The sequence below is a fragment of the Eptesicus fuscus genome, chromosome 6 (assembly GCF_027574615.1).
Source record: "Eptesicus fuscus isolate TK198812 chromosome 6, DD_ASM_mEF_20220401, whole genome shotgun sequence".
NCBI lineage: Eukaryota > Metazoa > Chordata > Mammalia > Chiroptera > Vespertilionidae > Eptesicus > Eptesicus fuscus.
The window spans coordinates 28,456,271-28,482,032 of NC_072478.1; the positions used below are offsets into that span (position 1 = coordinate 28,456,271).

The 25,762-nt window shown below is 53.4% G+C and overlaps 3 protein-coding genes and 1 pseudogene across 5 annotated transcripts; 3 read left to right on the forward strand and 1 right to left on the reverse strand.

The window, feature by feature from the left end:
* Positions 1 to 9,843: 9,843 nt before the first annotated feature.
* LOC129149309 (60S ribosomal protein L38-like) lies at positions 9,844 to 10,073 on the reverse strand (annotated as a pseudogene).
* Positions 10,074 to 12,529: 2,456 nt separating this feature from the next.
* Positions 12,530 to 18,289, forward strand: DOHH (deoxyhypusine hydroxylase). 3 transcript variants are annotated; one of them, XM_008150637.3, is made up of 5 exons: positions 12,530 to 12,895; positions 15,247 to 15,565; positions 16,255 to 16,331; positions 16,898 to 17,138; positions 17,491 to 18,289. In XM_008150637.3, the coding sequence occupies exons 2-5, from the start codon at positions 15,292 to 15,294 to the stop codon at positions 17,808 to 17,810; spliced, it is 912 nt and encodes a 303-aa protein (XP_008148859.2). In that variant the 5' UTR covers positions 12,530 to 12,895; positions 15,247 to 15,291; the 3' UTR covers positions 17,811 to 18,289. The 3 variants fall into 3 exon arrangements, with proteins under 3 accessions (XP_008148859.2, XP_054573495.1, XP_054573494.1); XM_054717520.1 differs by having other exon boundaries at positions 12,530 to 12,847; XM_054717519.1 differs by lacking the exon at positions 12,530 to 12,895 and adding an exon at positions 13,037 to 13,132.
* Positions 18,290 to 21,283: 2,994 nt separating this feature from the next.
* On the forward strand, positions 21,284 to 21,916 carry SMIM44 (small integral membrane protein 44). Its single transcript, XM_054718361.1, has 2 exons — positions 21,284 to 21,485; positions 21,681 to 21,916. The coding sequence occupies exons 1-2, from the start codon at positions 21,284 to 21,286 to the stop codon at positions 21,914 to 21,916; spliced, it is 438 nt and encodes a 145-aa protein (XP_054574336.1).
* A 1,457-nt stretch (positions 21,917 to 23,373) lies between these two features.
* SMIM24 (small integral membrane protein 24) lies at positions 23,374 to 25,429 on the forward strand. Its single transcript, XM_008150800.3, has 4 exons — positions 23,374 to 23,471; positions 23,891 to 24,002; positions 24,307 to 24,369; positions 25,253 to 25,429. Exons 1-4 carry the CDS (start codon positions 23,405 to 23,407, stop codon positions 25,374 to 25,376), a joined length of 366 nt encoding a protein of 121 aa, XP_008149022.2. The 5' UTR covers positions 23,374 to 23,404; the 3' UTR covers positions 25,377 to 25,429.
* The last annotated feature ends 333 nt before the right edge of the window (positions 25,430 to 25,762 follow it).

Sequence of the window (25,762 nt, forward strand, 5' to 3'; positions counted from 1 at the left end):
GCCTGGAGCTGAATTGTGGAGAATAACAAAAAAAGGAAAGTGGAAAGTAAAGGTCTTAACCTTTTGCACTCGGATGTCAAGTGTGACTCGAGACGATTAGCATTAGGATAAAGGAATCTAGCCGAAACCGGTTTGGCTCAGTGGATAGAGCATCGGTCTGTGGACTGGAAGGTCCCAGGTTCAATTCCAGTCAAGGGCATGTACATCGGTTGCGGACACATCCCCCGGTGGGGGGTGTGCAGGAGGCAGCTGGTCGATGTCTCTCTCTCATCGATGTTTCTAGCTCTCTATCCTTCTCCCTTCCTCTCTGTGAAAAATCAATAAAATATATTTTTTAAAAAAAAAGAATAAAGGAATCGAGAAAAAAGCAAGTGAGTGCAAAGGGTTAAATACAGTGATCAAGGAAGGTCTCACTATAATGATGACACTTGGAAAGATTGGAAAGGGAAGAGCATACCATGGTACACAACTTCTGTTCATTCAGTATGAAATTATCCTATCTAATAAAAGAGCAATATGCAAATTAACCATCACTCCACTACACCCACCAGCCAATCAGGAGCAAGTATGCAAATTAACCCAACCAAGATGACTGCGGCCACGGAGCGAGCAGGAGGCTTGGGTTTCCCCGGCAATGGAGGAAGCCAAGCTTTCCGCACATCCTGGCTGGCCCAGGCCTCCACTCAAGGCTACAAAGTTTCAATTATAGAAGATAAATAAATCCCAGATACCAGGGCCTCTGCTTGGGTCGCCAGGGGGCGTGGCCAGCCTGCAAACCACCACAGGCCCCTCGCCCAGGCCACCCCACGCCCCAAGGCAACCCCACCCTGATCCAGGACACCCTTCAGGGCAAAACAGCTGGCCCCCACCCATGCAGCAAGGCTCTATCCTATCTAATAAAAGAGCAATATGCAGATTGACCATCACTCCAACACACAAAATGGCTGCCCCCATGTGGACACAAGATGGCCAGCAGGGGAGGGCAGTTGGGAGGGACCAGGCCTGCAAGGGAGGGCAGTTGTGGGCAGTCAGGCCAGCAGGGGAGGGCAGTTAGGGGTGACCAGGCTGGCAGAGGAGGGAAGTTGGGGGCAACCAGGCTTGCAGGGAAGGGCAGTTGGGAGGGACCAGGCCTGCAAGGGAGGGCAGTTGTGGGCGATCAGGCCAGCAGGGGAGGGCAGTTGGGGGGGACTAGGCCTGCAGGGGAGGGCAGTTAGGGGCAAACAGGCTGGCAGGGGAGCAGTTAGGCATCAATCAGGCTGGCAGGGGAGTGGTTAGGGTGTGATCAGGCTGGCAGGCAGAAGCGGTTAGGGGCAATCAGGAAGGCAGGCAGGCGAGCAGTTGGGAGCCAGCAGTCCTGGATTATGAGAGGATGTCCGACTGCCCGTTTAGGCAGTCAGACATCCCTCGAGGGGTCCCAGATGGAGAGGGTGCAGGCTGGATTGAGGGACACCCCCCCCCCCCCCCGTGCACAAATTTCATGCACCGGGCCTCTAGTATAACATAAACACTTGTTTATTTGATTTCAGTGAACTCTGCCACCACTGTAGGGTTTGGATCGGTGCCATCCAGGGTCACTGGGGAGCTACAAAAGCAAGGGGCTGTGCCTGGACAGTCCCCACAAGTGCTGGGCTATCCTGGGCCAGTGGCTTGGCCTTTCAAAATGCCTCCCCTATAGCACGGAAGGAAATGGATCTCCTAGGAGCCATACCCAAGGAGAAGGGTGGGAAGGAAGGGAGAAGGGATGCAGAGGAAAAGAAGCAGATGAGGCAGTGAGAGTCTTGGGACATAAATAAATGGCCTTTCTGATTGAGAAAAATACAATCGAGCAGGCCATCCAATAGAAGCATAACATGAGGCACATAATTAATTTTAAATTTTCTAGTAGCCACATTTAAAAAGTACAAAGAAACCAGTGTCATTGATTTTTTTAAAATATATATTTTTTATTGATTTCAGAGAGGAAGGGAGAGGGAGAGAGAGATAGAAACATCAATAATGAGCGAGAATCATTGATTGGCAGCCTCCTGCATGCCCCACACTGGGGATCCAGCCCACACCCCAGGCATGTGCTCTGACTGGGAATTGAACCGTGACCTCCTGGTTCCTAGGTCGACACCCAACCAATGAGCCACACCAGCTGGGCCTGTGTCACTGATTTTATCAACTCCATATGCCCAAAGGTCTTCACTAGTACATTTAAACATGAAATCAAAATCAACAATTATCAATGAGATATTTTGTTACTTTCTCATATTAGGTCTTAAAATCCAGTGTGTATTGTGTATTTACAGCTTATCTCTATTTGGGTGCTAATTTTCACTGAAAATACTTGATCTCTGTTTATGTTTTAGAAAATTTTACGGTGGAACAAGTAGATTCACAGACTCCAGGTGAATCTGCTTACAAGTTTTCCAATAACTGAATCGAATATCAGATGTTTCCATTGCCATTTAAATTACTTACAATTTTAGGCCCTGGCTGGGTAGCTCAGTCGGTTAGAGCATCGTCCCAAAATGCCAAGGTTGTGGGTTCGATCTCCAGTCAGGGCACATACAAGAAGCAATCAGTGAATGCATAAATAAGTGGAACAACAAATCAGTCTTTCTCTCCCTCCCTCCCCTCTCTCTCTCTCTGAAAATCAACAGATAAAATTAAAAACAAAAATTTTTTAAGTTAAAGATCCAGTCCCATAGTGGCCACATTTTAAATGCTCTGTAGCCACAGCTAGTCAGTAGCTACCACATTGGACGGTACAGATATAGAACGTGTATATCGTAGAGAATTCTTTTGGACAAAGAAGGTCCAGGGCAGTGCTGAGCATAGAGAAGGAGATCAAATAAATGTTAAATGGAGAAACTTCTTGACTATCTGCCCCTCCAGACTAGGTCTGATTTATCTCTTTCCTCAAGCCCAGCACCAGATTCAATAAACATGTCTCTAATATTTACTGCTCCTCACCCCAACCCCAGATGATCAACATGCCAACTAAAACATGACATGTAGAACTAAACAAAATGATTCAGGGGAACTGCACCTTTAAAAAAATTCTGATGCTGATGAAAAAGTGTCCAAATCCTCAGTACTTCTCCTTTTCGTTTCAGACAATCTAGGTGCACACCAAAGGAGCAAAAGAAAGTGAGCAAATTTTACCTGAATCAGAATTCCCACTCTGACATTGGACTTCGTTGTTTTATTTTCAATAAAGACAGCATTTGACAGGGCTGGATCCTGTCTTTATTTAAAAATATGGATTTTTTTTGTATTAAACTTTAAATTAATGAGGGGGGGATGTGTTATAAAAGAACAACATGGGAGATCATTGTGCACTGGTTTCCTGTTTGCTGTAACAACTCTCAATATAAATGTTAATTAAAAAAATATTTTTAAATTGATTTTAGAGAGGAAGGAAGAGGGAGAGAGAGATAGAAACATCAGTGATGAGAGAGAATCGTTGATCAGCTGCCTCTTCCCTCCCCCACTGGGGATGGAGCCCACAACCTGGGCATGGGCCCTGACCTGGAATGGAACTGTGACCTCCGGGTTCATAAGCAGACGCTCCACCACTGAGGCACGCCGGCCAGCTGGGCTCCATTGAGTTTTAGAGTGGAACGGAAGGAGGGGAGGAGGGAGGGTAGAGGTGGAGGAGGAGGCGGTGGAGGTGGAGGTGGAAGAGGAAGAGATGAAGGGAAGGGGTGAGAGAGAGAGAGAGAAAGAAAGAGAGATCCATATGAGAGAGACACACCAATTGGTTGCCTTCTGCATGTGCCCTGACCGGGGCCAGGGATTGAAACTGTAAGCCAGGTATGTGCCCTTGACTGGGAACTGAACCAAAGACCCTTCAGTGTATAGGTTCATGCTCTAACCACTAAGCATACCAACCAGGAAAATGTCAATTTAAAAAAGATAAAAATTGCATTAAAATATTATTTATCTCATTTATTGAGTTTCTTGGGCAACTTTCAATTTTATGCTCATCTCCCACTCACACTATGTCCTCTCTCTGGTCTTGCTTATAGAGAATATTATTTGATTCCTATTCATTCCACCCCTTCTTTAGCAGAGGTTAACGTTTTGATAAACTAGAAGTCCAGAGCGGTGACAGAGCCCAGTAAACATTCAATAAATTGTTCCTGGCTCTGCACTGGGTCAGAGAGAGAACAGCGGACCAGAGCCCAGAGGAAGACTCTCCCTCTGCCCAGGCTGGGGCAGGAGGCCCGGCTGAATGCCCACGCTGAGATCAGAACTATAGGTGTGGTGGGTTCAACTGTGTCCCCCAAAATGACAGGTCCACATCCTGATCCCTGATCCCTGGAAATGAGACCTTATTTGGAAACTGGGTCTTTGCAGATGGAACCAAGTTAAGGTGAGATCATCATGGAGTAAGGTGAGCCCCCAATCCAGTGACTGGTGTCCTTATAGGAAGAGGGAAATGTGGACACTCACAGGGAGACAGTCACGGGAAGACGAGGCAGAGACTAGCAGGGGTCCTCAAACTTTATAAACAGGGGCCAGTTCACTGTCCCTCAGACCCTTGGAGGGCCGGACTACAGTTTAAAAAAAAACTATGAACAAATTCCTATGCACACTGCACATATCTTATTTTGAAGTAAAAACACAAAACGGCAAAAACACCCGCATGTGGCCCGCGGGCCGTAGTTTGAGGACGCCTGGACTAGAGTGATGCATTTATAAGCCAAGGACAGCCAGCCATCACCAAAAGCTGGGGGAGACAGGGAGGACCCTCCTCTGGAGCCTTCAGAGGGAGCACGGCCCTGTCGGCACCTCGAGTTTGGATTCCTGGCCTCCACGGCCTTTCTCAAGTGTACAGGGGCCTGGAACAGAAGGTGCGGGAAGGTGCAGGTTTCTCTCCTGCTATCAGGTTCTCACAGGTCCACAGGCTCAAGATTCCAAGTTCCCTGACAGACACAGACCTTGCTTTGGGCGTGGCTTCCATATCTGCTTCCTGCATCCCTGGCCCTATCTCCTTCCCCCAGAGCAGCACTCCTGACCCTGTAGCTTCCCAGTGTCAACATAGGTGTGAACATTAGCCTGAGCCACAAAACATGATGCGATGGTGCACTTGCCAGCCAGCCAAAGTCGGCTGCAAAGTCAGTTATCCGCGGTCACCCTCAGAAGGCACAGGAAGACAACAAAATCATCATCATCAGAATGTCAGCTTCATGAGGCCAGAGACAGTGTTTCATTCTATGTCCTCCATGCCTGGGACAGTGCCTGCCACACAGTAGGTGCTCAATAAATATTTGTGACATGAATGACCGAATGTCTTAAACCTGTAGTTGGCACATCAAAGTGAGTTTGTTGCTAAGAATGACATATTTAATCCATTATTCATTTTTAAAAACGGATTGATTGATTTTAGAGAGACAGGGAAGGAGAGAGACAGGGAGAAACATCAGTTCATTGTTTTACTTATTTATGCATTCATAAATAAGTAAAACAATGTGCCCTGACCGGGGATCGAACCCACAACCTTGGCGTATCTGAAGGATGCTCTAATTGAGCAACCAAGCTACCTGGCCAGGGCTAATCAAAAAAATTTTTTTTTGTTAATCCTCACCTGAGGATATTTTTTCTATTGTTTTTTTGAGAGTGGAAGGGAGAGAGAGAGAGAGAAAGAGAGAGAGAGGTTGATGTGAGACACATTAACTGGTTGCCTCCTGCATGTACCCCAACTGGGGCTGGGGATCAAACTTGCAACCCGGGTATGTGCCCTTGACCAGGAATCGAATTGGAGACCCTTCTGTGCACTGGCCAATGCTCTAACCATCTAGCAACACTGGCCGGGGCCAATCCATTTTTTGGGGGGGTCTGAACAGGTTTTATTACACACACGGGGTGGGGCTCAGTCCTCCTTGGCTGCTGCTTTCTTCATGGCTGCAAGGACTTCACTCAGCTCCTCTCTCTTGCTCTTGGAAGGACATGTGTCCCCACCCTTTTCTTCTTTTTTAAAAAAATATATTTTTATTGATTTCAGAGAGGAAGGGACAGGGAGAGAGAGATAGAAACATCAATAAGAGAGAATTATCAATTGGCGGCCTCCTGTATGCCCTTTACTAAGGGTAGAGCCTGCAACCTGGGCATGTGCCCTGACTGGGAATCGAACCATGACCTCCTGGTTCATAGGTAGACCCTAATCACTGAGCCATGCCTGCTGGGTTCCACCCATTTCTTTATTTAAAATATATTTTTACTAGTGGCCCGGTGCACGAGATTCGTGCGGGGGGGGGGGGGGGGGGCTGGGGCGGGGGTGTGTGTCCCTCAGCCCAGCCTGCACCCTCTCCAATCTGGGACCCCTCAAAGGATGTCCTACTGCCAGTTTACAGGAATCGGGCCTAAACCGGCAGTTGGATATCCCTCTCACAATCCGGGACTGCTGGCTCCTAACCGCTCACCTGCCTGCCTGTCTGCCTGCCTGATTGCCCTAACCACTCTGCCTGCCAACCTGCTTGTCCCCAACTGCCCCCACGCCGCCAGCCTGCTTGCCCCCTAATGCCTCCCCTACCAGCCTGATCATCCCCAACTGCCCCCCATTCTGGCCTGCTCGCCCCCAACTGCCCCCCTGCTGGCCTGCTCACTCCAAACTGCCCCCCCCCGCTGTCCTGATCACCTCCAACTGACCCCCACTGACGTCCTGCTCGCCCCCAACTGGCTCCCCTGCTGGTCTGCTTACCCCCAACGGCCCCGCCCTCCACCAGCCTGATCACTCACAACTGCCATCCCATCTTGGCCCGATCACCCACAACTGCCCTCCCCTCTTGGCCTCTAACTGCCTCTACCTTGGCCCTGCCACCATGGCTTTGTCCAGAACATCTGGAAGGTCTCCCAGTCTAATTAGCATATTACCCTTTTATTAGTATAGATAGAGGCCTGGTGCACGGGTGGGGGCTGGCTGGTTTGCCCTGAAGGATGTCCCGGATCAGAGTGGGGGTTTCCTTGGGGCATGGGGCAGCCTGGGCGAGGGGCCTGTAGTGGTTTGCAGGCCGGCCACGCCCCCATGGGGTGAGAGTCCCTGCTGGGGAGGCGTGGCCAGCCTGGGTGAGGTGCTGAGGGCTGTTTTCAAACTGGCCATACCCCCTTCAGGGTGGGGGTCCCCACTGGAGTGCCTGGCCAGCCTGGGTGAGGGGCTGAGGGCTGTTTGCAGGCTGGCCAACCTGCCCAGCGGGGACCCTCCCCATGGGGGTGTGGCCAGCCTAGGTGAGGGACTGAGGGCTGTTTTCAGGCTGGCCACAGCCCCTTCAGGGTGGGGGGGTCCTGCTGGGGTGCCTGGCCAGCTGGGGTGAGGGGATGAGAGCCGTTTTCAGGCTGGCCACACCTCCTTCAGGGTGGGGGTCCCTGCTGGGGTGCCTGGCCAGCCTGAGTGATGGGCTCATTGCTCCCAGCCCCTCCTTTTTTTCAGCACCTCCTTGAGCAGAGGCCAGGGCCGGTTGGAAGCAGGTATCTGGGATTTATTTATCTTCTATAATTGAAACTTTGTAGTCTTGAGCAGAGGCCAGGGCCGGCCAGGGCAGGTGGGAAGCTTGGCTTCCTCCATCGCTGGGGGCAACCCAAGCCTCCTGCTTGCTCCAGCTCCGTGGCTGCCGCCATATTTGTTGGGTTAATTTGCATACTTGCTCCTGATTGGCTGGTGGGCATGGCTGGTGGGTGTAGCAGAGGTACAGTCAATTTGCATGTTTCTCTTTTATTAATGTAGATTGATTTCAGAGAGGAAGAAAGAGGGAGAGATAGAAACATCAATGATGAGAGAGAATCATTGACTGGCTGCATGTCCCCTACTGGGGATTGAGCCGGCAACCTGGGCATGTGCCCTTGACCCGAACTGAACCCAGGACCCTTCAGTTCGCAGGCCCACGTGATGCTCTATTCACTGAGCCAAACCAGCTAGGGTCAAAAAATATTTTTATTGATTTCAGAGAGGAAGGAAGAGGGAGGGATAGAAACAGCAATGATGACAGAGAATCACTGATCAGCTGCCTCCTGCATGGCCCCTACTGGGGATCGAGCCAACAATCCAGGAATGTGCCTTGACTGAGAATCAAACCATGACCTCCTGGTTCATAGGTCGACGCTCAACCACTGAACAACACCAGCAAGGATATTTTTTTTTAAGGTTTTTATTTATTTATTTATATATTTTATTGATTTTTTACAGAGTGGAAGAGAGAGGGATAGAGAGTTAGAAACATCGATGAGAGAGAAACATCGATCAGCTGCCTCTTGCACACCACCCCACTGGGGATGTGCCCGCAACCAAGGTACATGCCCTTGACCGGAATCGAACCTGGGACCTTTCAGTCCGCAGGCCGATGCTCTCTCCACTGAGCCAAACCGGTTTCGGCTAAGGTTTTTAAATTGATTTTTAAAGAGAGAGGAAAGGGGAGAAAGAGAAAGAGAGAAACATTGATGTGAGAGAGAATCGTCCATCAGCTGCCTCAAGCATGTCCCCTACCAGGGATGGAGCCTGCCACCCAGGCATGTGCCCTGACCGGAATGGAACTAGCAACCTTTCAGTGCATGGGATGATTCTCAACTAACTGAGCCACACCAGCCAGACCTATTTAACCAGTCCCCCTGTTGATGAATGATTCATTTATTCCTTCCTCAAATACTTATTCAGCACCTGCTATGTGGCAGGTGTGTAACAGTTGCTGTGGTCCACTTAGTGATGTGCTGGAGCCCGTGTGTATTGACTCAGAAAACTCAATGTCAGGAATTAATGAGTGGACCATGGTGGGACTATTTCCACCACAGGAACTGGCAAACACTACAAATCAGGGATCTGTTTTTATTTTCCAGTAAGACTGCATCATATCAGACAAAAATCCCTGCTTTCATGGTAATTATATTCTAGTGGGGAAGACAGATAGTAACCAAAATAATTAGAAAGTCATACAGCCCTAGCCTGTTTGGCTCAGTGGATAGAGCATGGGCCTGCGGACTGAAAGGTCCCGCGTTCAATTCCAGTCAAGAGCACATGCCTGGGTTGTGGGCTCGATCCCCAGTGGGGGGTGTGCAGAAGGCAGCCAATCAATGATTCTTTCTCCTCATAGATGTTTCTCTCTCTCTCTCCCTTTCCCTTCCTCTCTGAAATCAATACAAAAATATATTTTTTTTTTAAAAAAAGAAACAAGCAAGTCATACAGTAAAATATAGATGCCATGGGGGACAATAAAGCAGGGAACTGGACAAAGGAATGCTGGGAATGAGGTTATGATCTGAATTAAAGTGCTCAGGGAAGGCTTCATTCAGCAAAGGAGCAAACATTTCAGTGAGCGAGTGAACAGAAGTATTTGGAAGGAAAAGTTCCAGGTGGAGTGAAGAGCATGTGCAAAGGAAGAACAGCAGGAGGTTCATGTGGCTGGAGCAGAGGGAGCAAAAGAGAAAGAAGGGGGAGGTAAGAGCAGGGAGTGGACAGGAGCAGGCAGTGCAGGGTTTTGTGGGCCTCTGGGAGGACTTGGGCTTGTACCCCAAAGGAGGTAGGAGCCCTGGAGGGCTGTGGACAGAACAGAGAACTGACTTGGGTGCTCACAGGCGCCCTGTTGTGGCTGCTGTGGAGGGTACAGACTGTAGGAGAAGAGGGTGGGGTGGGGGGCGGGGCCCAGGATCTAGCGTGGAGGGTACTTGCACTGGTTCAGGTAAATGATGATGGAGGACTGGATCCCATGGAGGCAGAGGCCGGGCTGTTAGTATTTTTGCCCCCCCGCGCCCCGCCTTTTTCTTTGCTATTTCAAATAATGTTGCAACAAGTGCTTCATTTTCATTTTTTAAATTTAAAAAATTTTGAATTTTTAACATTTTAATATAGTTCAGATCTGCGTGTCTGGTTCATTTCCGCTCCTTCACTACCAAACCTGGGGGCAGGGACTGCTTCAGTTTCTCTGCCTTCTCTTTGTGTGGACCAAGATATAAAGGCATCTGCTGCATCAGACTTGAAACTTCACAATATCCTTATTTTTCTTGATCTTGACAGATCTGTCATCTGTTCGCCTGGCTGTGAGCAGGAAGTCCTTGATTTCCTCAGTTTTGCCAGGCATGGCTAGGAGGCAAACAGAGAGCCTGTGGCTGGCACCTCGGGTTACCCCAGTCTTCTCTGTGTACCGTCCAAGAGGCACTCAGAGCAAGAAATGAAGAGCCCTCTTTACTTTTTAAGAAACACTGCTGTAGTGCTCGCTTCGTTAGCACATATGCTAAAAATAAAAAGAACACTGCTCTCATAAATTCGCCAAAATGGATTTGTAGACTCAAAGGTTTTGCATTTAAAAGTTAAAACATTTAAAATGTTTAAGCTTGAAATGTTCAAACACTGAAAAAAGAAGTAGCCCTCCCCCCCACCAATTTTTCTAAAGGTTTATTATGAAAACTTTCAAATGCATAGGAAAGTTGAAAGACTTTTACAGTGAATTGTCATTTGCCCACAGTCCATTTTCTCCAATTGCCATTTTCTATATTTGCTTTATTATATACCTAGCCATAAATATATCAATTTTTTATGCATCTAAAAAAATCACTTATTAGCATGGCTATCAAAAATTGGAAAATAACAAGTGTTGGTGAGGATGTGGACAAATTGGAACCTTTGTGCACTGCTGGTAGCTGCTGTGAAAGAGTTTGGTGGTTTCTCAAAAAGTTAAACATCGAGTTACCATATGACCCAATAGTTCCACTCCTAGGTATTTGCATACCCATGTCCACCGAAGCATGATTCATAATAGCCAAAAGGTGGGAACAACCTGTGTCTATCAATAGATGAACAGATAAAGAAAAGTGGTCTATCCCGTACAGTGGAATATTAGTCACCCTCGAAAAAGGAAGGATATTCTGGCAAATGTTACCATGTGGATGAACCTTGTGGACATTATGCTCAGTGAAATAAGCCAGACACCAAAGGACAAATATTGTATGATTCCACTTTATGAGATCCCTAGAGGTGTCAAATTCAGAGGCAGGAAAAATAGAGGTTAATAGCTAATAGGGCCTGAGGCCACTGTGAATAATGCTGCTATGAACATGGGTCCACAATTATTAGGGTCCCTGCTTTTGTTTCTCTTGGGTGTATACCTATGGTAGTTCTATGTTAACTTTTTGAGGAACCACCATACTGGTTTGACACAGTCACTTAAAAACTCTCTTCTTCTTGTGTGAACAGCATCCTAGTGACAGCCTGTGGTGGCTTGGACCATCATGGGGTGATAAAGATGAGCGAAGTGACTAGGTTCAAACTCTATTTCAGAGGTAGAGTCAACAGGACTGTGGATGGATGGGATGGGGAGGCTAATGGTGCTGTCCCCTCAGTTACTCAAGTTGACATCCTTGTACTTATCCTTGACAGGATAAGACTCTTTCTCCTAAATTTCATATCCAATCCACCTGCAAATCCTGTTTGCTCCACCTTCAAAATTAATCCAGAATCCCATTGTCTGGTTTTTGTTTTTTTCCACACACCAGCCTGAATGATCCTCTTTTTAAAAAAATCCTCACCTGAGGATATGCTTGAGAGAGAGGAAGGGAAAGAGAGACATGGATCATCTTGCCTCCCGTATGCACCCCTTTTTTGGTGTAGGGAGGATGCTCCAACTAACCAACCACCTTGCCAGGGCCTGAATGATCCTCTTTATATATATACTTTTTTATTGATTTAAACAATATATATATTTTATTGATTTTTTTTACAGAGAGGAAGGGAGAGGGATAGAGAGTTAGAAACATCGATCAGCTGCCTCTTGCACACCACCTACTGGGGATGTGCCCGAAACCAAGGTACATGCCCTTGACCAGAATTGAACCTGGGACCCTTCAATGGAAGGCCAATGCTCTATCCACTGAACCAAACTGATTAGGGCTTTTTTATTGATTTTTTACAGAGAGGAAGGGAGAGGGATAGAGAGTTAGAAACATCAATGAGAGAGAAACATTGATCAGCTGCCTCCTGCACACCTCAACCAAGGTACATGTGCCCGCAACCAAGGTACATGCCCTTGGCGGAATCGAACCTGGGACGCTCCATCCACTGAGCCAAACCGGTCAGGGCCTGAATGATCCTCTTAACACCTGAGTCAGGGTATGTGTATCCCAGATTAGGACAAGACCAGTGCCTTCTCAAGGGTATCTCAGCCCTCATAGGTTATATGAAATCTATATATATGAAAGCCTAAGCTTAAGTGACCCTTACCACCCATTCAGTCCATGGGTCGCTATGACAAGCACTGACCACCAGGGGGCAACGCTCAAGGGAGGAGCTGCCCCCTGGTGGTCAGTGCGCCAACTTCCCCGGCCAGCCAATCTCCCGGGTCCCTCCCCCAGCCGGCTGGCCGGATCCCGGGCCAGGCCGAGGGACCCCACCCGTGCCCGATTTCGTTCACTGGGCCTCTGTTCTTAATAAATCCTTGCATTCCCAGTCTTGGCCACGCCCTAGAGCTTTGACCAGGCTCCCGGAGGCTGCGCATGCTCCGTCGCTAACCACCCCTCCCCCCGCCCTCGCCCCAGGTGAATCGGCACAAACCATTTCCAGTTGTGTCCGGTGCGGAGGCTCTCCATACTCTCTTCCGGGGACAGGATGGGCGTTGCGCCCCGCCTTCCCTGAGGCATACTCTTAGGGGCTACCTGCTGTGGATGTGTGAGCCATGGCGCCGGTGCCTACTCGCGCTCCCGGGCGTCCTCTCGCCGCGGAGCCTTGGACGGCATCCTCTCCCTTCCTGCGCGGCGTTGGTGCGGTCCGTCCACGTCACGTGGGCGGCAAGATGGCGGCCCCTAGAGCACGCTGCCAGCGTTGCGGCCCGTGAGGCGGCGGCGGCGGCGGCGGCGGCGGCGGCGGCGGCGAACCGGCGGCGAGGTCTGCGTTTCTGGCGCGCGTTCGGGCGATCCGGCGGCGGGGAGCACGGTGCGGGGCCCGGACCTGGCGGGCGGACGCGGGGAGGAGGCCTCATTGGGCGGGGGGGGTCCCGGCTCTGGGACTCATTGGCTGGCGGTTTGAGGCACCTCCTCCTGGAGTCCGGCGAGCTCTTCCTTCCGGGTTCCGGGGACCCTGCCTCCGAGAATCCCTCTGCTGGGGACCCAGCCCGTGTTAGGGGTCCCACGTCAGGCGACTCCTTTCTCGGGGTCCTGGGAGAACCAGCGGGTGAGGGACCCGCGTAGACAGATCTTGAGGCATCGGGTGCCTAGGAGTCTTCCAAGGAAGGGGATCCTGCGCGCGGCCCTGAGGGATCCCGTGGGGGGCGACCCCTCCGGGAGGGGGAAGCCTAGTAACTGGAGATCTTTTTGCTGAGAAGTCTTGGTAGAGAGAGGTCTCTAGGAGGGGAAGGGATTTCGAGGACCCAGGTCTCCTCTTCCTCCATCCCTTACTCATTCATTTTGTCTGGCTCTGAGGCCTTCACACGCGTGAGCGGATTCCACATTCTGCCTCGGTTGGGGGCTGATTCCCGCACCCCCACGCCTCCCCCGTCCCACCGAAAAAGAAATGGGCCTCGGGTGTGAGCCGCGGGCTTCCGGGGGTCGGTGTCCCCGCCCTTGGTGGGCCTCCTGCGGAGGTAGCACCAGCTCCGGGGACTTTGCCTGGTGCTCGAGGAAAGGCTGCTGGTGGATGGGGTGCGTGAAGGGGGAGGAGGAAGTGAGGGTGCCAGCGCTTGTGCTGGGGCGCGCCATGAGTAACCTCATTCACAGTGACTGTGAGGTCCCCTGCCCCTTTGGCCCGTTTTACAGGTGTCGGCAGATGCGTCCGTGCACACCTTGCTTCGTTGCGTCCCTGGCAGCCAGTGGATGTCCAGTTCATCCGGCAAATACTTCCCAAGGCCTGTCAGGAGTCACTCCTGGCGGCTGTGGGTTCTGACTGTCCCCCATGCAGGAGTCACTCCCTTTGATGGTCACCTGGGCTCATGCAGCGGCACCGCCCTCATGGGGCCCTGGTGGAACCTGCTGCTGCTGCGGGGCCAAGGGCTGCCGGGGCCGAGGGCTGCTGGCATGCCGCCGCTGCTTGTCACGTTTCTTACTTGGCCTCCAGGTCCTCCTTGGTCTAGAGGAGGAGAGGGGAACCTTCCTTCCAGCCTCAGCCGTGTCGTTACATCTTATTTCATCCACTCAACACAGTGTCTGGTTTAGAGCTCAGTCGCCTGGGTTTATAGCTTTTCCCATTGTTTCTAAGCAAGCTATTAACCTCTCTGTGCTTGCTTCCTCTCCTGTAAATGGTAACAATCCTAGTCCCTGTCTCATCTGGTTATGGTAGGATTGAATGAGCTCATGACTCAGTAAAGGTCTTAAAAGAGTGTTTGGCGCATACCCGTGCTCTGTGGATGTCAGCTGCTGCTGCTGTTAGGGTGATTCTTATCGAGGGCCTCCTGTGTGCTGGGGGGCAGCGGCGGGGACAAGAGACTCGATCCCTGCTTTCAGAGTCTCCCAGTCTAGTGAGGCCTCAGAAGGACCAGTAAACACGCAGCAGTACAGTAGCTACTAGTGGTAAGCGCTGCAAGGAAAGGTAGAACCAGGGGAAAGAAACGGGAGCAGCATGGAAGATTGTGACCAGGGAAGGCTTCTCTGAGGAGGTAACATCTGAAGTGAGGAAGTGAGAGAGAGCAGGGCACTTCGGAACGAGTTCCCGAGGGAGAGAACAGCTGGGGCAGAGGCCCTGGGGCAGGAATTTGCCGTGTGTTACGGGGAGGAGGTCTGTTTGGAATGGAATGAGTGAAGGGAAGGGAGGAAGTGAGGGTGGGAAGGGCACCCAGGGCCTTTGGGACTCCCACGGAGTTTGGAGTAATAAGGCACCAGGGGAGGATTTTGCAAGGGAGCCACATGTTCTGTTTATATGCTAAAAGGATTCCTGTATCAGTCACCTGTGCTGTGTAACAAGTTACACAGTTTCTTACGACCTACCCTCATAAGCCACACTGTCATTTCTTCCATATCCTGTTGTTTACACAGATCAGTCCTATTCATTGTGGGAGGGGCACACTGAGCACAGATACCAGGAGGTGGGGGTCAGGGGGAGCTATCTTGGGGACCTGCTACCACAGTCTCTGGCTGCTGTGTGGAGAGTAGACACGGAGGTAATTGCTGATTATAGGCCAAGGACCCAGAGAGGGAAAGTAACCTGGGGAGGTCCACACAGTAAGTAGGTGGGGCCAGAGCCTAGACATCCAGGCTGGACAGCAGGTAGGGAGCCACTTGGCCAGGTTCTAAATTAAATGAACCAGTCATTGAGCAGAAGGACTCTAACCTGGCCTTTTGGTTTTCCGTGGTAAGGTTCTTGTGCCCAAGAGGAGCCTCGGGAGGAAAAAGGCGTGCACCATGGTGACGGAGCAGGAGGTGGAGGCCATTGGGCAGACACTGGGTGACCCCCAGCAGCCCCTGCAGGCCCGCTTCCGGGCACTCTTCACCCTGAGAGGGCTTGGCGGCCCAGACGCCATTGCCTGGATCAGCCGGGCCTTCAGTGATGATTCCGCCCTGCTCAAGCACGAGCTGGCCTACTGCTTGGGCCAGATGCAGGATCGCCGAGCCATTCCCGTGCTGGTGGATGTGCTGCGTGACACCCACCAGGAGCCCATGGTGCGCCACGAGGCAGGTGAGCGGTGAGGTGAGGGCATGGGCCCCTTCTGCTTCTCACTCATACACGGTGCAAGCCGGGGCTCAGCACATCGCTGTCAAGGGCAGGTCCTGTGTTCAGTCCCACTGGCAGACAGGCTGTCCCACAGCTCAGTTCTACCTTCGTAGCATAAAAGCCACCATAAACCAGAGTCAACAGATGGGTGGGACCACACGGATGCTGAGATTTGAATTTCATATAATTTTCATGTGCCATGGAATAGTATCCCTTTGATTAAAAAAGCTTTTTTTTTTTTTTTTAGCCCCGGCTGGTATTCTCAGTGATTAGAGCACCATCCTGTGGGTCGTGGGTTCGGGCCAGGGCACATACCCAGGTTGCAGTTTTGATCCCCAGTTGGGGCATGTGCATGAGGCAACTGATCGATGTTTCTCACATCCATGTTTCTCTCTCTCCTCCTCTCCTTTCCTCTCTCTTTAGAATCAATGAAAAACATATCCTCGGGTGAGGATTAAGAACAAAATTTTTTTAAACTATAAAAGCCATTCTTTGTGCATATAAAAACAGAGGGTGGGCTGTAGATTGCCAACCCCTTTTTCATCTGTTCATTTCATGCATTGGACAAACGTTTTTGAGTGCCTGTTGTGAGCTTCCCCTGAGGTGCCTACGTCCTTTCTAATCAACATGAACGCTCTCTCCCTGGTTCTTAGGGGAGGCTTTGGGCGCCATCGGGGACCCAGAAGTTCTGGAGATCCTGAAGCAGTACTCCACCGACCCTGTTGTCGAGGTAACTCAGACGGGCCCTCCCTCTCCCTGCCCTCGCCTGGACCAGCCCCAGACCTGGGTCTGTTTGCAATGGTGACTAGGAATTCTGGAGAGAGGTGGCAGTCAGGATGGGTGCAGGCTGCTCCCAACTTGGGCAAAACTGAACACTTCGTTTCCATCAAAACCCATCCTGTCCTGGGCCTTGAGTCACTGTGGAGCTGTCCTCACCTCTGGCACCTCCGTGTCCATCTCTCTCATGGCTACGCATCGCCTTTAGGATAAAATTACAAGTCCTCACTGTGGCCCACACGCCCATAGCCTGTTCTGACCACCTGTAGTCAGGTCACCTTTGTGGTTAGCGCCCCCTCAGTTCTCCCCTGACAGGTCTGGCAGGTCCTGCCTCAGGGCCTTCGCATTGGCTGTTTCCACCTGACTCCATCTCTCACTTGGTTCTGATGTCACCACCACATTGAGCTGTTCCCTGGCCCTGTCTCCCTTATCACTCCCTAATTATCCCCCGAGAATAGGGAGGGGGCCCCAAGGCCCACCACCATGTCCCCAGGGGCCACCTGCCACCTCTCTCTGCAGGTGGCCGAGACGTGCCAGCTGGCTGTCTGCCGGCTGGAGTGGCTGCAGCAGCACAGTGGGGAGCCAGCAGCAGCAGGGCCCTACCTCTCCGTGGATCCGGCCCCTCCCGCCAAGGAGCGTGATGTGGGGCGGCTGCGGGAAGCGCTCCTGGACGAAGCCCTGCCGCTGTTCGACCGATACCGAGCCATGTTCGCCCTTCGAGATGCCGGTGGCGAGGAGGCTGCCCTGGCACTGGCTGAGGGTGAGGAGGGGCCCCTGGGTGAGGCTTAGTGGCTGCATCTGTGACATGGAGCAACTTGTCCTGGGGATGTGCACCCTGGGCCTGGCCCCAGCCCTTCCCCACGGTCTTTACACAAATTAACTCCTGCTCAGAGGTGGGTGGGCAATCTTAGAGGCAAGTAGACTTGCCTGAGGTCACACACCCAGTCAGCAGAGTAGACCCTCAGCAACCTGGCTCCAGCATCCTTAATGTCTTCCTGTTATTACTTGTCTCTGCCCCTGGGTGCCCAGCCCCATGTCCCCGCGTGTCCTCAGCTTCTTTGACGGCACTACTCAGCCAGTGATTCCTCTGTTCCCTCTGCTCCCGCCCACAGGCCTTCACTGTGGCAGCGCCCTCTTTCGCCATGAGATCGGCTACGTTCTAGGCCAGCTGCAGCATGAGGCGGCTGTGCCCCAGCTGGCCGCGGCCCTGGCCCAGAGGACTGAGAACCCCATGGTGCGACACGAGTGTGCTGAGGCCCTGGGAGCCATTGCCCGCCCCACCTGCCTGGCTGCCCTGCGGGCCCACGCGGCCGACCCCGAGCGCGTGGTGCGGGAGAGCTGCGAGGTGGCCCTGGACATGTACGAGTATGAGATGGGGCCGGCCTTCCAGTATGCGGATGGGCTGGAGCAGTTGCGCTCATCTTCCTCCTAGAGCTACTGCCGCCTGGTCCAGGGCCCCCACCCTGAGGACTCAGCATATCAGCGGAATGTGTGTGAATCGGATCTTGCTTCCCTGTCTCCCTGAACCTGCTCACTTGGCCGATCTCAGCAGCTTTTGCATCTTGATTACTCCCAGGACCAGGCTGAGGTCTCTGCTGTCCCTACTGAGGGGCCTAGCACAGGGCTGCCGTGTACTGGGTGGGAGGTCAGCATGGGAAGGAGGATCTGGGGGTGGGGGGTGTAGGGGTGGGGCTGTGCTCTGGGGAGGTTGCATGCCCCAGCTTTTCCAGGAATGAGGGGATGCAGAGAAAGGGATGTGGGGAAATCTGTGCCCGGTGGGCCTGGGCAGGGTCTGGGCCTCTAACTCCCCACCCGGAGCCCTGGGTGGGCTGGGCTAGGGACTTGGGCCAAGTGACAGGCAGGCCCCAGGCCACCGCTTAAGTGGAATATTAAATTATTTTTGCCAAGCAATCACTCTGTGTGTTGGGAGGCTGCGGGGCTTACGTTGGCTACTCTCAAGGAACATCTAAGTGGGGGTGGGGGGTGGGGGGTGGGGACATTTGGAGAGCTCAGCTCTGCGATCTGCCTGTGCTAGACGTGACCAGTGCAGGCCTGTGTCCCTGCTTCACCACCCGTTCCCTGGCAGGATATCTGTCCAGTCAGCCCCATCCAAGAGGGTCAGGAAACAGCCCTCCTGCCTGCCCCTCCCAGGCCCTCATGGGGGAATGGGGAAGGGGTTTTATGGTATGGCTAAGAGCTTGGGCTATGGACTGCCATTCCAGGTCCCCCCCACCCCCTTCTTCCAGGTGCAGCCTTCAGCAGCCCATTTACCATCTACAATGAGCCTAACAACCTAGTTTCATATTTACTGCTTTCTATGGGTTAACAACAAACAACCCTGATGCAGGTGAGGGGATTCCATGAGGGCACAACTAGGACCCATTTTTACAACAACCTCTTTACTGCTCACAACTCTTCTGACACCAAATGTGTGAATTTTCCACAGCAAGCAATTTTCCATTTCTCTGCAGACACCAGCTGGGTGTCCTGCAATTCAGTCCTGACACTAATGACCCGGAATGAGCACAGATGCCACCACTTGGAATGATCCTCCTGTACTTTTGACCCACCAGGGTTCTCACCACCCCCTGCTCACATTTGAGGATTTGCTAGGCGAGCTCCCAGAACTCAGGAAAGGGCTTTACTTATCCATTTATTGTGAAGGACAGATGAGGAGACGCAGGGCTAGGTCCAGAAGGGCCCCGAGCACAGGAGCTTCTGTCCCCTGGAACCAGCACACCATCTCCTGGCACGTGGGAGCTCCCAGAGCCCCTTCATTGTGGGTTTTTATGGAGAGCCATCACTTTGGCACTTGATGCAGGCAGGGTTGGGGGGTGGAGCTGAGTCCTCTCACCCACGGTTGGTTTTCCCCTCCCAGGCCATCATTAGCCTAGCTCAGGTATAGTGGGAGGGGTGAGTTAAAAAGCACAAAGCGCCCTGGCTGGTTTGGCTCAGTGGATAGAGCGTCGGCCTGCAGACTGAAGGGTCCCGGGTTCAATTCTGGTCAAGGGCATGTACCTTGGTTGCGGGCTCGATCCCCAGCGGGGGGTGTGCAGGAGGCAGCCGATCAGTGATTCTCATCACTGATGTTTCTATCTCTCCCTCCCTTCCTCTCGCTGAAAACAATAAAAATGTATTTAAAAAAAAAGCATGAAGGGCCGTAGCCCATTTGGTTCAGAGGTTAAAGCATTAGCCTGTGGACTGAAGAGTCCCGGTGTCTATTCCGGTCAAGGGCACGTACCTCGGTTGCAGGCTTGATCCCTGGCCCCGGTATCGATGTGTCTCTCTTACATGTTTCTCTCTTCCTCTCCCTATCTCCGAAATCGTTAAAAGAACGCAGCATTCATTAAAAACAAAACAACACGAAGGGCCCTCTCACCCTCATCACTCAGGAAATGACAGGGTTTTAGGAACTTGATGCCAGGAACCTGGACGAAGATAAATATACGTTTCTTATCTCAGTGTCACAGGCACCCCCTCTTCCTGGGACCCTGCATTTGCCCAGTTTCCCTCCCCCCCTCTCCCTCATTGCCTAGGGCTGGTTCCTGGGGGGGCGGGCCTCACCCCTCTGGGTGGCCTGGTCCACTGTCTGTAGAGGATCTAACCTCATCTGTGCTGAGTCCTGTCTCTAGCTGGGGCTCCTCTGAGCTCCACACTCGAGGCCCAGCTGCCCCTTCCACAGCTCCACTTGATGAAGCACCTCAAACCCAGATGTCCTTACATTTCCTCTTACTACCTCCGAAGTTGCTTCTCCCACCGGAAATGGAAACTCCATCATTCTAGGTGGTCAGCCTAAAAACATTCAGGTGTGACCAATTAAAAACCTATCCCAGATCTGCACACTTCTCTCCTCTTCTACCTCTACCCAGGTCCAGCCTCATCATCGCCAACTTGTACCAGCTGTTACCCTGGCCCTGGTCGGCCACAGTCGCCAGAGGGCGCCATTGAGCTCCTGAGTCAGGTTTCTTCTCTGCCCACAGTCCTCCAAGGCGCCCACCGCCCTGGAGATGTAGCGGGAGAGCCCAAATCCCCTCCAAGGCCCACAAAGCCCTGCACAACCTGCCCGGTCCCCTCCTCGCTCTCTCCTCCTTGCTCACTCCGTTCCAGCCACACGGCCTCCTTACTGTTCCTCCAACACGCCAGGCCCAGTCCAGCGGCTTCTGCTCAGGCGGCTCTCTACCTAGAACACTTTCCCCCTGTACTCCCATGGCTGGTTCCCTTACTCCTCTGAGTCTCTGCTCCAATGTCATCTCAGTATGGCCTTGGCAGCCCTATTTTATTTTACTTATTTATTTTATAAACATATTTTATTGATTTTTTTTACAGAGAGAAAGGGAGAGAGATAGAGAGCTAGAAACATTGATGAAAGAGAAACTTCAATCAGCTGCCTCCTGCACACCCCCTACTGGGGATGTGCCCGCAACCAAGGTACATGCCTTTGACTGGAATCGAACCTGGGACCCTTGAGTCCGCAGGCCGATGCTCTGTCCACTGAGCCAAACCGGTTAGGGCTGGCAGCCCTATTTTAAACTTTAACTCCCCTCCTAGCAGTACCAGCCCCTCCCCCTCCACTACCACTCTTCATTTTCTCACCCAATACGTCATTTACTCTAAGGTTATGTTTTCTCAGTCTATTTTCCCACTTTGAATGTCAGCTCCATGAGGGCAGGGATTTTCCCAGGAGAGGGACAGCCTGTGCAAAGGCCCTGAGGTAGAGGTGTGCAGGGTAGCAGCGGGTGTGGTTGGAGCTGAGCGAGGGAGGGGGCAGTGGGCAGAAGTGATTTGCGATGTGATTCATCCAGGCAGATGGTGGCCAGCGGGAAGCCCCAATCTTCTTACCCAAAGCCCCTTAATACTTCCGCTGCACAGGTCACCTCTGGGCCTCTCCGGCTCCAGGTGGCTGCCATGCCGGGGCTGGTGGATGAGGTGAGGGCCGAGAGCGGGAGCCAGGCCCCACCACTGTATGAGGAATACCGCCCGCCCCCGCTGGATGCCATCCGCCTGCCCAGGTATGTGCTGTACCTGCTGCTGGCTGCGCTCCTGGTGGTGGCTGTGGCCTATGCCATCGTTGGGCATCTCATCAAGGACCTCGCCCACGACCTGGCTGGTGAGTCCCAACCCACCATGAGCCTGGCTTAGGCTAGTGCTGGGCCCCTGGGGGGCGGGGTGTCTGAGGGCCACCCCCAGTCAGGGAGGGTAGGAGGGTGGATGGGGACTTGGGGAGGCAGAGGGCCTCTATGGGTTGGGGGGCGGGGGGAGGGCGGGCAGGGCCTGGGATGCTCCTCACTAGCTCCTGCCGCAGACTGGGCCTTTGGCCCAAAGCCAGACCAGGAGGACGCCCCCCGGGAGCTGCGCCCAAGCCTGGAGGGTGAGGATCTGGAGGAGCTAGACCTGCGGCTGGCCCTGGCCTGGCGGGGTGATGAGGACAATGGCGGGGGTGGTGAGGGGGCGCCTGCAGTAGCCCCCGCCCGGGCCCCCCACCGCCCCTCCATCGCCTTCAAGGAACCACCCGCCCGAAGCTCCTGGAGGCTGGACTGAGCTGGCACTGCCCTCGGGCTCAGGCCCAGGTGCCGCCCCCCTCGGCGCCGTACAGACTGCACCTGTGCTCCCGGAGCCCTTTCTCCGCGGCTCGGCCCTGTCTTGGCAGAGAACGGTCCCTTTCTTGGCTGGCAGGACACTGAGCATTTCCACACTCCACACCCCAGACTTCCAGAGTGTAACCCCACCCAGCCTCCAACAAGCTGTGGGCAATCTGTAAACCAAGAACGCCAAAAAGATTTTTAAAATAGTATTAGTAACCAGCCCTTGCCTAGTGCTTAGTACGTGCCTGCTATTGTGCTAAGTGAGCCATTTCCTTGTATTATCTCATTTAATCCTCTGAGTGAGACTTAGTGCCTCATTTAACAGATGGGGAAATGGAGGCACACAGCCCAGAAATGACTTGTTTGGGGTTCTGCCCCCACTCACTCTTCTGAGCCCCCCCTCCCCTCACTCCCTGCTCTGCTGCTCTGTGGCTGGATCTGTCTCTGGGGGTCCTGGCTCCCCAATTAGCCTGTGACCTGGGGACAGCACCTGAGGCTTCCTTCCCTTCCCAGCTTTGCACAGACAGACACACAGTAGGAGCTTCATAAGCCGCTGGCTGACTAAGGGGGCCTGTTCTAGGGCTGGGTTGCCTGAGCAATGTCATGTGAGTGGCCCATCCGCACGGTGGTTGGAGTCAGACCTCAGGAAAGCATACAGTGAGCACTCCGTAAGTGCATGTGCAGATGCTGGCATTCTCCGGCCCCCAGCCCTGTGGAGGTCTCGCAAGCCTGAAGAGGGCCAGCCCCACCCCCTGGCCTTCCTCCACAAGCCTGGGCCGTGGCTGTCCGGTGGCAGCTTTGGGGGGGGGGGGGCCCTGCACTCCCGCAGGCCCTGTATCTAATCAGCCCGGGGACCAAGGTTGAGAGCCTGGAGCCTGAGTCATCAGCTGCCCAGGGTGCCCTGTTTTCTGGCCACAGGGAGTGGCTGGCTTTGGTGGCGACTAGTGGCACATCACTCATCCCTTCCCGTGCCGGTGGGTCCCCAGGGGCGGGGGAAGCAGGATGAGGCAGAGTAAGCTGGTGGGGAGGGAGACCCAAGCTCTGGCCGTTTCTGCACAACCTCCGTGCTCCTGGCCTCCCTGAGCTTCTCTAAAATGGAGGCGGCAGATTGTGTGAGGTGTTCAGAGAAGGAAACACGACACATAAAAGTGCTGAGCCTGGGCCACCTCAGCCCGGCCCCCCCTGTGGCGTGGAGCCTGGGGGACCTCAGTGCTGGCGGTCCTGGGCGGGCGCAGGGCGCAGGTGCCAGCCTCCCTGGGTTAATTGTTACACCAGGTCCAGAGTCTGCCCTCCTGGAGGGAGGGGGATGCCAGCCAGGTAGGGTGAAGGGAGGGCCTGCCCTGCCCGGACCCACCTGCGCCTTATCAGGGCTGGGCAGGGCCTCACCCAGCCAAAGAGGATCGTGCTCCTCCGGACTGCGCACCCGCTGCGGCTCCTCCGCGCCATGGAGACCCTGAAGACCCTTCTGGTGATCAGCGCCCTGCTCCTCCTGCCCGCTGAAGCCCAGCAGGGTAGGGGGCCCACCACTGGGGCGGTGGGTGGGGAGGGGTCGTGGGGATGAGCCTCCCTCCCCAGGCTGGGTCCCTAGCACCTTTCCCTTCTCTGACACCCAGCCCCCATCTGCCTAAGCCAGTGGTCGGCAAACCGCGGCTCGAGAGCCACATGCAGCTCTTTGGCCCCTTGAGTGTGGCTCTTCCACAAAATACCACGGCCTGGGCGAGTCTATTTTGAAGAAGTGGCGTTAGAAGAAGTTTGTTTAAAAAGTTTGGCTCTCAAAAGAAATTTCAATCGTTGTGCTGTTGATATTTGGCTCTGTTGACTAATGAGTTTGCCGACCACTGGCCTAAGCAACCCGGACTCCCTTTTCCCCACTTTGGTGGGGCTCTACACTCCCCGTCTCTGAGTCCCACCTCCCCCCACCTTCCAACAGCCACGGAGCATCGCCTGAAGCCGTGGCTGACGGGCCTGGCTGCCGTTGTGGGGTTCCTGTTCATAGTCTTCGTCCTCTTGCTCGTCAACCGCGTCTGGTGTTCCAAACGGAGGTGGGAGCATCTGTCCCCCCAACCCCCCACGCCCCCGGAGCTGCCCGTCCCTCTGCCCTTCACTGCCCCCCCCCCAAAGTGCTGGGCACCCCCTCCCCCTTCTTACCCTCTCTGGTCCCTTCCCCCATCTCTCCATTTCCCTGTTATTCCTTAGACTCCCATCCCACAGACCAGAACAGCCATGCAACCCACCTCCCCTTGCTTCCTGGAGTTCATGAACCCCAACCCTGGGAAGACTGGGGTGAGCTATCCTCACTTCCCATCCTTTACCCACCCTCACCCCCTGTCTCCATCTCTCCTAAAGAGCTGAGGACGATGAATCCATGTTCAGAATGGAGACCAACCTGTACCTGAACACGGACCTGAGGTACTGCCTGTGTGTGTGGGTGTGTGCGTGGGGAGTCAGGGAATCTGTGTGAGCCCCCTTCTGGGGGAAGTGGGTGTGTACAAATGACCTTTTTGTCCTTGAACACCTCAAGCACATTCCTGCCGCAGGGCCTTTGCACTTACTGTGCGCTCTAATTGGAACCTCTTTCCCATATCATCTGGCTGGCTCCTCCTCCAGTCCCTGCTCAGATGTTTTCTCCTCACAGCAGCCCATCCTGATCACCAGCTTTCCTGACACTGTCCCACAGCCACCGGGCCAGGCCTAGGGGGCAAAGGCTTGGGGCAGGAGTACAGGACCTGAGAGGGGACCAGCCTGGCTGAAAGAGTCTTAGCTGAGCCCAAGATGTGCCACCCACCCATCCACCCATCCACCCATCCATCCTCCCATCTACCCATCTACCCATCCACCCATCCACCCATCCATCTACCCATCCATCCTCTCATCCACCCATCCACCCATCCACCCACCCATCCTCCCATCCTCCCATCCTCCCATCCACCCACCCACCCATCCTCCCATCCTCCCATCCACCCACCCATCCTCCCATCCACCCATCCATCCTCTCTTCCTCCCATCCTCCCATCCTCCCATCCACCCATCCATCCTCTCTTCCACCCATCCACCCACCCATCCACCCATCCATCCTCCCATCGCCCACCTGTTCCTCCATGGGACAATTGAGCTTTAGTTTCTGCTTTTGTAAAGTGGAAATAACAAAGTTGCCTCATTAGGCTTTATTTTGAGGATTCAATGAAGACACTTCCTGTAAAACACTCACCACAAGGCCTGGCACAGGTAAATTTCCATTAAATAGGAGCGACTCTGTTTCTTATTGTGGTCTGGGGCCTTTGTGTCTCTATAGTAAAGAAAGCAAGAGGGAGAAGGAGAAAAAGGCCAAGAAGGAAGGAGAGAGCAACTTGGGGCTGGAACTGGAGGAGAAAGAGGAGCCCAGATACCAGGAGAAAGCCAAGATCACAGCCATGTGAAGATTTCCTGCCCTCCTCCTCCAGGCAGGCCCCCAGAGATGCCTCAGTAACAAATGGCCTGGACCTGAAGTAACTACAGGAATCCAGACCCTGAATGAAGAGGCTTGGGACCTGCCTTCCCCCTCACCCCCCAAGAGGGCTCTTTGCCCCTTCCATGTCTCTATGCGCCTCCTTTCCGACTTGTCCTGTGTGGTGATTCTTATTGACGTGTGATGGAGAAATCCCCTACCTCCCACAACCTCATGGCTCCCCTGCTTCCCCCCACTGTCTGGTTTCTTTTCCCTCTGCCTGATAGTTCTTGGTTAGAACCTCCTCCCTCAGGACCAATATGGGCCAGGACTGCCTCTTGGGAACCTGCATTAAATAATTGATCAGAGCCCAGCCAG

Excerpts from the sequence above, each read along its gene's own strand:
- DOHH (XM_008150637.3), top strand. The coding sequence starts at position 15,292 with ATGGTGACGGAGCAGGAGGTGGAGGCCATTGGGCAGACACTGGGTGAC. Across the intron at positions 16,332-16,897 it reads CCACCGACCCTGTTGTCGAG|GTGGCCGAGACGTGCCAGCT; the intron begins GTAACTCAGACG and ends CTCTCTCTGCAG. Across the intron at positions 17,139-17,490 it reads TGCCCTGGCACTGGCTGAGG|GCCTTCACTGTGGCAGCGCC; the intron begins GTGAGGAGGGGC and ends TCCCGCCCACAG.
- SMIM44 (XM_054718361.1), top strand. The coding sequence starts at position 21,284 with ATGCCGGGGCTGGTGGATGAGGTGAGGGCCGAGAGCGGGAGCCAGGCC. Across the intron at positions 21,486-21,680 it reads CCTCGCCCACGACCTGGCTG|ACTGGGCCTTTGGCCCAAAG; the intron begins GTGAGTCCCAAC and ends CTCCTGCCGCAG.
- SMIM24 (XM_008150800.3), top strand. The coding sequence starts at position 23,405 with ATGGAGACCCTGAAGACCCTTCTGGTGATCAGCGCCCTGCTCCTCCTG. Across the intron at positions 24,003-24,306 it reads GTCTGGTGTTCCAAACGGAG|AGCTGAGGACGATGAATCCA; the intron begins GTGGGAGCATCT and ends TCTCTCCTAAAG. Across the intron at positions 24,370-25,252 it reads TACCTGAACACGGACCTGAG|TAAAGAAAGCAAGAGGGAGA; the intron begins GTACTGCCTGTG and ends GTGTCTCTATAG.